Below are 12,049 nucleotides of genomic sequence, written 5' to 3'. Positions count from 1 at the left end.
AGGATAACTGGATCTAACTTAATCCATTTCATAAGAATATTGCTTACTTCCAATATACAATTTATTTTCATTTTTTAAAATTATGGACAAATGAGAGAAACAGGAAAATAATTATGGTGCCATGTACCAAAACCATAAATATGCTCCTGCTGACTTTTAACAAACCACCAGGATGAAAAAACTAATGAAGGGTGAGCATGAGAGTATCTCGTAATTTTCCTAAGGCACATTTATATGGCATTTATAGAATGTCTTCCTCGGGAGAACACAAATTATTTTTTATTACCAAAGAGCTATAAGGAAAAAATCCTGCTCTCTTTATTTTTTTGAGGGTTTAAATATTTCCCACAGTTTTATCATTTTAATACACAATGGGAAAACTTGTGCAATACATAAATTGTGGTTTTAGTTAACATTATTTATGTAGTTTATAATCTTTCTGTTTTCTCATATTTTAAATGTATAGGGAAGTTTCTCAAGAGTAAATGGGTTTGTCTTATTGTTTATCTAAAATCTTTTAAACTAGCTTATCCTTATAATAAATAGAACCTTTTCTGAAAAGAATTATCTGTTTTCTGACATGTAAAGTTTCCTTTATTCTTTGAAAAGTGAAATTTCAGTATTTTCCCTATGAAAACGTTCACACTGTAGTTATGAGGCCTATATTTTCAAAGCATAAAAGCCTTTTAAAATCCCATATTGCCATGTTAGATTTGGAGAATACCGAAAGTGAGCCTTAACTAATTTAATCACTGTTCATGTCAGTGGCTACTGACACTAAAATCTGCTGAATAGGAGGATGAATTTTTGATTTGTAAAGCATTTTACTGAAATACTACAAAGAGAATATAATATTTATTTGAATATATTTATGTATTCTAATATTATTTTTATATATTATTTGTTTCAGTTGCTTGGCTAAAATGACTTAAGATAAAATTAGCTTTAATAGCATGTGAACTGGTATTTCTGAATTTCGATCTTACTAAACCATGCTGACTGAAAAAAAAAACCACACAACCTTAAAATCGAGAGTTATATTTTATTTTGGGACCCATGAGAAAGAAATATCTATATAATGTAATGGCATTTCCTTAGAGATGCCAATAGAATTTTCAGTAGCTACTAACGTTTTGCCCATAAGTGACTTGATAGGTTAGTTATACTTACCAAATACTAAAATCTGTTATTGGTCTTTAAAATCACTCATTTGGAACTATGATTAGTTTAGAACTTTTTCAGTAAAAATAAATTATAAACTGTTTAATATATTATTATACATAGAAACGATTGAACTGATAATTAAACTGTTGAATAAACTATGATTTAGAATATCATTTACTTTTGCATATTGATCTATACAAAAGCCCCATTAACTTATTGAAGCAAGAATCCAAGTACTGTGAATTAGGGGAATTTTCCGGATAACTGAAGATTATCAGAAAATTAATTGTTTTGATACCATATACTCCTGTCAGACTTTCTGCCTATCTTAGAAAATGGTTATTGAGCATGATTCAACATTCACGTGGAGTTCCCATCCTGGATCAGCGGAAAAAAAATCCGACTAGGAACCTTGAGGTTGCAGGTTCAATTCCTGGCCTCCCTCAGTGGGTTAGGGATCCGGCATTGCCCTGAGCAGATGTGGCTCAGATCTGGTATTCCTGTGGCTGTGGCGTAGGCCGGCAGCTGTAGCTTTGATTCGACCCCTAGCCTGGGAACCTCCATATGCCATGTGTGCAACCCTCAAAAGAAAAAAAAAAAAATAGTGATAGTGATCATTCCCCATGGTAAGAGAACACCACTGCCCTAGACACTGAATTAATTCCAATATCGCATTCCCTCTGGAAAGCTGTGATGCCAGTGCTTGTTTCTCCTATCCTATGGGTCAGCTCACTCCTTTTCCATGAATTGTTTGCAGCTAAACCTGTCTGTTTTAGTGGTAATTGTTACTGTAAACATTATTGTTATTAGATTAACCAGTAATCAGTAAAACAGATAAGGGAAAAGGATGAGTAAATCAAGTTGAGTGTTTTAGAAAGTCTTGAAATCACTGAAAAATTTGGGAACAAAGAGCACCTTCATAGGAAAAACATCAATGTTCAGATAGCCTTGCAAGAAACTTTAAGTTCTAAGGCCACTTTAAATTAACTTCAGCTAGAATTAAGGAAAAAGTATTCCTGTGTGAGTATAAGAAAGAGGAAGGAGAGTGACTTGGCAAAGCCGTCACTCAAGAGAAAGGAAGATGGATGAATGCATGGATTTCCAGGTGTTTTAAGTTGAAATGTTTGCCATATTGAAATACATTTTTTTGTGATTCTTGGTTTATAGACTTTCTCTAGGAACTGATCAAGTGGTCTTGATTTTGCAAATTAGAGGGCATTGATATACTATATTTTATGTTGTAGCCTGAGGAAGGCAATATTCTTTGGCTATGAAATCATGCTATAATACACTATCTTCCTTGCTTCTTATGCACCGTTTTGTATCCAGGTCCACATTCTCTGAATATTTTGAATATTTTGCATATCTGATTACAGGTAGTTGGAATGTTACTGTACCTTTAATACACAGACTTAGATCTGGTTCACATTCAGTCAATCAAGACATAAACTTTATCTCTTTCCCCCTTGAATCCCACAGTCTACCTATTTTTCAGCTTTCAATTTATTTAACCACGGTCTGAAAGTTAGTTGGGAAAACGATAAGTGAATATAAAGGAGTAGGTGAATTAAGCTTGTGATAAACCTGAGAGTTAAATGATGATTTTTTAAAATTCTGTCCTCATTGGAGAAGCAGTAAAGGTTTTTGATGAGTATTTGTATATGTCAGCTATATGTTTTAAATGATTAAATTATTCTCTGTAATTATAAATTCCTTAAATGAATTTGTTTTACATTACTTTTTTGAGCCTCTTTTCTGTCTTTTTTCTATAAAAAGCATACACTTTATCATAATTGATACATCTGTGTCAAATGAGAAAATAGTTTAAAGAGAATGTTTATTTCTGCCTCTACGAAAACAAATTTTTAATAGGCTGTCCTTAGTTTAACTTTTTCTCCCTTCTTCTGCAGTGTGAAGAGTACTGACATTGAAAAGATTTTAATTTCTATTGATAATAAATGAACACACTGCCAGAAAGAGGATCTAAAATAATTAGAGAAACGCATGTCAAGTCTTTCAGGCCCTCGTATTAACACACAGTGCATGCTGCTTCTTATTTTTGCAAATGTCAACCTTCTCCTTGATGTGTCTTTTGGGAAATGGTTCACTCTGTTTCAAAGGCATATAATAAAAGAAAAGGGCTTAGGGCAATATTTAAGCAATGAAAGAAACACAGGACATTTATGACTAGCTGGGAGGAACTGATTGCCTTTGGCTGTGCCTTGGGAAATCCCCAGGAAATACAGTAAGTTGTGATTACTATTATAAGTTAAAATGATATAAAGCATGCAGAGGAATTGGTGTTTTCCATATGGGTGACTGCCTTTCATATTCTCAGTGTGCCATTAAAGTTCATATCCACCCCTGTGTTTCTTACTGAAGTACTAGCAGGATATGTATTATTGAAAATTGCAGAAGAGTAACTTTCAAGAGAATGAATTAAAGCAAAAAGAATTTAGAGCTAAGCTTATGTAAAAAAAAAAAATGTAGGTGTTTTCATACACCTCAGTTAAATATCTCTTGTAAAACTAGTGGCATTTTGAAATTAATGATATCAACATTTGTACTGCAAACATTTGTTAAAATGTGTATGTGGTACAATTACAATGTGCATAACTGTGAATAGATGCTGTGAATAGTGTTAGAGGCAGGTGAAAAAGAAGAGCATAAATTTTGTTTTCTCAGTGCATTTTCATTGTGGTTATTTCCTTAATAAAAGTAGAAATGTTTAGATCTACTCTACTAGCATTATTTGGTGGCAATCAGGATGTGGTTTATCATGACCTTACAGGTCTTCCTTTTTTTCTTTTTTCTTTTTTTTTTTTTTTTTTTTGTCTTTTTCTAGGGCCGCTCCCGCGGCATATGGAGGTTCCCTGCTAGGGGTCAAACTAGAGCTGTAGCCACCCGCCTACGCCCAAGACACAGCAATGCAGGATCTGAGTCGTGTCTGCAGCCTACACCACAGCACACAGCAATGCCGGATCGTTAACCCACTGAGCAAGGCCAGGGATCGAACCCACAACCTCATGGTTCCTAGTCGGATTCGTTAACCACTGAACCACAGCAGGAACTCCAGGTCTTCATTTCTGAGTTTCCAGCAGGTTGTTGAGAATACAAAGGAAACTATCTCAAAATCCTTTGTTACTTTTTTATTTAAAAATTATTTTTTCCCTTTATGGTAGTTAAGAAATCTAACATCAAATCCTACTTACTGTATTGTCTCAGCTTTACTGCACTACCTTCAAATTTAAAGCATAAAAAAAAAATTACTCTTGATAGGAGGTCTAAAATGCCAACAGTAGGTATTCAGTCTGATGACCACTATTTTTGGTCCTGTAAAGATAACAAACTGGGTACAGAAAGTACAGTCTATTTTAAGACACTTTTGCCTTGCAAGTTCTGCCTACTGCCTCGCTTGATTAATGAACAAGTAACTCTATCAGTGTATGTCATCCAAGGTGGTCGATCAAGGGCATGCCTTGGGCAGGTCTCTGAATACAAGAGGGTTTAAAAGAGATAATATTTTAATATGATCATCTTGGGTGCTTTAATGAAGAGTTAAAATAAATACCTAAATAAATACAAAACTAATAAAATTGTTTCTTGCATAATTTAGCTACCTAAAATACACACACCTAAATAATTTTCAATTTCAAGTAGTTGCCAACTATTTTACAATCTGCATGTTTCCCTACATATTTGCATTAACAGTAGTTCTGAGACGTATACACAAAGTTGAACCATTACTTTTATAAGTTAAAATAGAAATTCAACCAAAAAGCATGAAAGGATGTAAAAATATTTATGTGTTTATTAGAAATAACTTGTCTTCACTTAAAGTCTTATTTTCCTCAACACTTAAAGTGGTTATATAACTAAATCCTACTGAGTCCACATGTATATACTGTGATGGGATCACTGTCGTTTTTCTTTGTTTGTAATTATTCTAGAAGTTGAGCAGTCTTCTCTACATTCAAGTCTTAAACATATATTTTAATTTTTTTTATCTCTCTCTTTTTTTTTTTTTTTTTTTTTTTTTTTTTTTGGTCTTTTTAGGGCCGCACACGCAGCACATGGAGATTCCCAAGCTAGGGGTCAAATTGGACTGCAGCTGCTGGCCTACACCACAGCCACAGTAATGCCAGATCCCAGAGGCATCTGCTACCTACACCACAGCTCATAGCAATGCCGGATCCTTAACCCACTGAGCAAGGCCAAGGGTTGAACCTGCGTCCTCATGGATACTAGTCAGATTCATTTCCACTGAGCCACGACAGGAACTCCAAATTAGTATTTTCTTGAACAACTAATTGTCTCTTAAACTCTTTCCTTATCAAGAGAACTTTAACTTCTTGAGGACCTAAGAAGTAAAGCAATTAAAATTCCAATTTTCTATAAGTTACATGCCCACTTGGATATAATTGTATAATTCTAAATTATTTTAAAAGCTCTTGAATCGCTTATCTGCAATTCCAAGACCTAAAAACAAAACAAAATAAAACAAACAAGCATGCAAAATACTCTGAAAACCTAAAGTCTTTCTCTGACTGTTGTGTAATCGAATCTGGCCTGATCCAAGTTGACAAGAGTCTGTTTATAATTTTTTAAAGTCACAGTGGGGTTATCATATTTTTGCTGCAGAAATAATCATGTCTTTGATTATTACAACCTTAGAGTTAGGGATATTATTTTCATATTCTGAATAATTCCGAATTCTGAAAAACAGTTCGCCCAGGGCTTTTCAATAAAGGGTTTTTTTAAGAATTTTCTTACATCTAAATTCCCATTCCAGGCCCAACACTGTTTTGCTCTTTGAGATGTGTGCCTGGGGCTAGTAAGTTCTAAATTCTTCTTGAATCATATTTGAGATTTTATTTTAACATTTTTCTCAGGTGCAAATGGTGTTCGTTGGCTTTCACTTCACCCAGGTCATGTATTCCTCTTTTTGACCTCTGGACGATGCCCACAATCTATATTTAATAAACACTTACAGTGGGACAAGAAGGTATTGAAGTTCTTCACTGTGTGTGTGTGTGTGTGTGTGCACGCTCGCACAAGTGTGTAGTTTTTAAGGCAGTCATTGCCTTTCTTTTATGGATTTCTAGGTTTTCAGTTTTTTCTCCTGTCCCAAATCTTAGGCTTATTTCCTTATTTACAACTAAGATGGTTTATAATGAAAATCACCACATTCATATAATTCACAGAACAGCCTCTAAGTGTGTGGCTCTGTTTTCATACACCCCTTGATCCCAGAGGCTTAGCAAGGGGAGAGTAAGCTCCTAGATTGGGGGCACCAAAGGGCTCAGTTCTTGGCCTGTCAGTGCCACATCCTGGCTTGATAATGATGGAAATTCATTTTACTGCTTCTCCCTCTCTCTCGTTAGTGAGACTGGGAAAGACATTATTTCCTATAGAGATAATATCATGCATTTCAGATAATTTTGTCATTACTAATAGAAGAGTGCATATGAAATAAGCATAGGAGGTGCTACATAGCACTGTAAAAAAACGACAGGCATGAACTATACTGTCTGTGTGGAAAAAAAAATTTCAGGAGTGAGGTAATTCGCTGCTGGATTTTCTAAGCTCCTGCGGTTTAATTGAACACTGGCTTTTCCTTACGGAGCCTTGGATGAAAAAACTCAGTATTTTGATTTGGATGTATTATTATCTTTAATTAGTTTTCAGTGTTGCTTCAATTCATCACTTTAGATTATAGATGGAATTTTTCATCAACGTTTTAGAAAATAATGTGGGTAAACCGGATAATGTAGCCTTCCTCATTACATCTCCCTAAATATTTTCTTTCACCTAGTTCTGAGTTGTTCATTACAAGCAGTTTTCCTAAGCACTGTAACTATTTCTAACAAAGCTTAGTTTTGCCATGGTAACACCTGATCATTTATTACTCCATCCCAAGTATTGTATTGCTTGAAAAATAAAATTGATAATGTTTGTACCCCTTTGTTCTTCACTGATACACACATATATCTTTTTCTAAAGCTTGGGTCCAATAAAAAACGATTTTGGAAATGTACTATATTGGATTTGGAATTTCATCAAAAATAATAAATTTGTCCATATGTGGTCTTTATGCTGACGGATGATGGCATTTTTAATGGGAAAATATTCTATTGAGGTACAGTTACTTTGGAAGGCAGTTTGGCAGTTTCTTACAAAGTAAAACATACCCTTATATAATCCAGCAATCATCCTCCTTGGTATTTACCCAAATCAGGTGAAAACTTATGTTGTGTAAACACCTGCACGTGCATGTTTATGGTACTTTTATTTATAGTTTCCAAAATTTAGAAGCAACCTTGCAACCTCTTCAGTGAGTGGACTGTGGTACATCCAGACAATGGAGTATTATTCAATGCTAAAAGGAAATGAGCTCTCAAGCTATGAAAAGACATGGAGGAAATTTAAATGCGTATTACTCAGTTAAAAAAAAAAAGCCAATTTGTAAAGGCTAAATACTGTATGATTCCAACTATACGTCATTCCATAAAAAGCTGAACTGTGAGGCAGTAAAAAGATCAGTGGTTGCTTAGGGTTAGAGGGAAGGGAAGGATGACTAAGCAGAGCATAGGGATTTTTAGAACAATGAAACTAATCTGTATGATACTATAATGGTAAATACACATCATTACAGATGCGGCAAAACCCATTGAATGCACATCAAGAGTGGACCCTAAGGTACAGTATGGACTCTGGATGATAATGATGTGTCAGTGCAGTTCATTCGTTATAGCAAATGTAGCATGTTGATGGGGATGCAACAATGGAAGAGGGGTACACATGTAAAGAAAGTCTTTTTAAAAAATGATTCCATTGAGCATAAATATAACTAAATTTAATGACCGAGAAGCATAATGGAAAATGCAAATACTTCATGTCACCCATACAAAGTGCAGTCAAAAAAAAAAAAACTTTATTTACGCAGAAATAGGCAAATTGAGGGAAGAATTGTGATCTGGAAAGACATTCTGAGGATGTATGTGTACCACATAATATTAAGTTTTTCACTGAAAAGAACGAAGTATACAATAAATTGCGTGGCGCCAAATAGATAAAAACTTAAAGCCAAGGAATTTTCTTGGGGCCCTCCCCACCAGTTATCACAGCAACCAGAAGTTTTAGAAATTAAGACTTAAGTTTTAGAAATTAAATTTTAGAAATAAATTTAGAGATTAATACTTCAGCTTTTCTGGAGTATTATAAACATATTACCGTCCCCAATTCTATATTTTGCTCCAATGGTAATTTATTATAGGAATAAATTTGAATATACTTCTTCCTCTAATTATATACCTAATAAAGGTGAGCCATTGTACTATAAGCTTTGGACATATTTTTATAATATATAGGAAAAGCAATGTGATTTTTAGTTCCTAATATGAGATTCAATAATCCAGCTTTAAAGAAAAAAATTGAGTTTTTTGTTGTTTAGATTTTGTCCCTTGACGTGAGGAAACTTTTTAAAAACTCGTAAAGAACAAAAACACAATACATTTCTTACAAATGGTGAATTTTTCCTACAAGTAAAGATTTTGTAAGTCAGCTTTGCAGAATGAGCGACAATCTTGTGCTTTCCACTCAGACTAGGTGTATATATCTTAGATTAGGATCTGCCAGATTTAGGCAGGTCTCTCTGATCTATATCGTTCTTGGGTTTCTTTCCATTTGAATAAACAGATGTAACATTACTTCATCTCAAATTACAAACCTGGAATAGTAATTAGAAGGTTCTGGCCTGCATTGTTCGATACTTGGGAATGAATGAGTGTTGGAATTGTGAACAGTTTACACTACGGTTTCTATAGCGAGTCTCTGGAGTATAGTGTTTTGTTCTAAGTAGAGGTTTGCAATCCTTTGATCATATTTACTCACAGATACCCACCCAGGGCAAAATTTATTTAAACCTACCTCAGGCAAATCCCAATAAATCATAAGAAAAGGTCATGCTTCTTCCTAGGTAGATTTAAAGATACAACTGTATTCTTAGAAAAAGAAAATTTAAGCAGGGGATTTTCATGTCCTATTCATCATCCCTCAATGCAAGCATGCAAACATTTTGTAAGATGGGTCCCTCTTTGGTATACCTTTATAGGAACCACGGCCATTATACTACCATTTGCTATTCTTGTTAGAAGGAAAACTCATTCAACAATTTATTCATTAAATAATAATAGGGATTATTTTATAGATCCTTCATTTTAATTACTAAATTAGCCTTAAATCTAAAGTTGATAATTAAACTGATTCTAAACTAAATCTAAAGTTACATAATTCTATTGAGTTGTTTCATCAGGAAAAAAATGAGAATATTAATAAATAAAAGTTAAAAAAAAAATACCTCAGGGACTGTTACAGGTACTGAATGAGAATGGTTGTCATATGCTAAACATAGGATCTTCAGAAAAATGTTCAATAAATATTAATCATTTTCAAATATTCTTATCATTTGTAAGTTATATTTATAATGAACTATTGATTTTCACAGAGGTCTATATTTACCTAATATTTTAAGACTTCTCTTTGAGTATATTGTAATGTATTTTGTGACAGAGATCAGTGCCAGGAATAAAAATAAACAATTTGAATTACAATATCTGTTTGTATAGATTTTTGTCAGCAGGAAGGATCTAGCAAGGTTGTTCTACCTTGGTGTCTATCATACATAATTATTATTTTATTTAATAACTTTTTCTCTCCATTTGATTAAGCTGGTTTTCATTAATTAACTTTTATTTATGCACAGATTAGAGCCATTTTATTGAAGTCATTTTTTTTTAATACATGTGTTTGAGGTAGAAAAACAATGGAGCAAATACTAGTACACAGCTTAGTTTAAGATTTTGAGAAAATGTTTGCATCAGCTAAGGAACTGTTGCAAAGGAACCTACTTTTAAAGGAGGCCACATCATAAATATTATGTGAGTTCTACTTTTCAAAAAACTCCCTTCCAGGCAGTTTTAAATGTTTCCATCTTTTGCTGTAATTTTCATTTTATTTTCTTACTTTAGCATATTATATATTTCTTAATTTCATATACATTTTAATATATATGTCTGCCAAATGTAATAACTCAAAAAATCTTATTTAATAAAAACCTCTTAAACCATCTTTATTTTGCATTTCTTTTCATTTTCTTTATTCATTTCTCCACCATTTTCTGTTACTAATGATCAGTTGCTCCAAAAAAAAAAAAAATGTGTTTTATTTACAGGGCACAGCTTATGGAAGTGCTCCTGTACCTTCTCGCAGGCAATTATGTGAGTCTCTTAAATTCAGCTCTGTGTTGTAACCTTGGCGATGTCTTCCTGTGCTGTAGCATGGCATGCTGATTGGGACCAAATGCCCTAAGGTCAATATGCAATTCCCAATGTTGTATATTACCTACAATGTGTTTGTAGTAAATGGTTCCCTTTGCCTCTTCCTTATCTGTTTGTCATTATCCAGCCCATTTAAGAAAACTGCACTGCAATGTGGCCAAGTGTATTAAGGCTTCAAGAATAGCTCAAAGTCTGGGGCAAAGATAGAGTGGCTCTTATTTAAGGTTATATTATTTTCATTTAGCAACAGCAATAGTACTTTCTCTATTAACCAAATCAGTAAGCTTTCTTAAATACTAACTTATTTTATAGACTTGTTCAAAAAACCTTTATATCATACACAGCTGTGTTTGTCACAGTTAATGACAATTCTTTGCTGAAAAAGGATCAATCCATTAAAAGAAATCCTCCTTCTAGTAGATTTAATGCAAACTTGACTTTCTAACTAGTTTATTTCTGTCATCATATTTAGAAAATTTGAAAAGAATCTATACATTTTTGGATAGAAATCCTGAATTTCATAATCTTGCTTAGCTGTATTATAAATATATGCACCTCACAGAGAGTCAGGTATTTGCTTTTCAGCTCAGGAGATTTCTGTGACAGCTTGTCTGCTTTAACATGAGCTTTTTGTCAATGAGAAGATGTGTATGTAAATTTCATATGTAGACTCTCCAAAGTGCCATCAGACTTTGAGAATGAGCTGTTTTCATTGCCCATTCCCATCCCTGTCTTTGCTCTTTTCCCATAGCAGCGTCCATCAGAAAGTCATGGTCGTTTACCTCCATTATAGACCGCTACAGCAATACACCACATGATTCTAATTGTTGTGTCTAGCAATAAATGTCAAGTAGATTCATCTTAATATGGTGTCAAAGGTGATTCGAAGATACAGTCCTGTTTGCATAATGTTTTCCTTTACTACTGACAAAAGAAATATGTGATTTGATGACAGTCACTGAGGAGGATCTGTGAGTTGATTAAAACAAACAAACAAACAAACAAAAACTGCAGTCCTTTGTACCATTATAAAGCTGACTGAAGAACATACAAAAATACACACTTTACTGTCTCTTGGTTCATTTAAAAATATTGATGATTCAGATTCTTAGGAATGAAGTTGTAGCAGAAAGAACTGCTAATGTGAATAGAAGATAGGATTTAAATATATTAAATACTCCTCTAAAGTTAATCATCAACTCGCCTCAAATTATCCTGTTGCTGTTATTTTTCTAACTCTATTTATCTGTCACCTAACTTTCTAAAATATACTGAATATGTGCTTTGTTTTTTGTTTTTTGTTTTAATGTAGGTATTGGTGCAGTATTATTACTAAACCAAACGGGTCCACTGGTGCATGAGAAGTAAAGCCATTCTACTTTCTCTGGGTTGTGGTGAAGGAAAGTGTAGCATTTATTGTAAGACACCAGACAAGGAGACCAGGGCAGCTAATGGTCAAAAGACCTAAACTTCTCAGTGAATTTCAGGGAAGCATTTTTAAAGGCAATATGAGAGAGGGTGGTCACAGAGTGTGTGACCAGCTTGTG

General features: G+C 33.7%; 1 protein-coding gene across 15 annotated transcripts in view; it reads left to right on the top strand.

Moving 5' to 3' along the window:
* CCSER1 (coiled-coil serine rich protein 1) overlaps positions 1 to 12,049 on the top strand; it is a 1,212,324-nt gene that overhangs the window by 944,286 nt on the left and 255,989 nt on the right. For 7 of the 15 annotated variants that reach the window (XM_084973410.1, XM_021100742.2, XM_084973408.1 and 4 more), the window contains one exon: positions 10,397 to 10,442. The exons of 6 other annotated variants lie outside the window; for them this stretch is intronic. In XM_084973410.1, coding sequence (XP_084829536.1) covers positions 10,397 to 10,442 — 46 coding nt within the window. Of the gene's footprint in view, positions 1 to 10,396; positions 10,535 to 12,049 lie in introns of all 15 variants that reach the window. 2 more of the 15 variants (XR_014813355.1, XR_014813354.1) reach the window with 1 other exon arrangement.

The sequence above is a fragment of the Sus scrofa genome, chromosome 8, assembly GCF_054392235.1.
Source record: "Sus scrofa isolate SSC_HxYL_T2T_F1_AM1 chromosome 8, Sscrofa_HxYL_maternal_Yorkshire_Landrace_v2.0, whole genome shotgun sequence".
Lineage (NCBI taxonomy): Eukaryota > Metazoa > Chordata > Mammalia > Artiodactyla > Suidae > Sus > Sus scrofa.
Note: the sequence above shows the minus strand (reverse complement) of the source record. Positions and strands in the feature narration are given on the sequence as shown.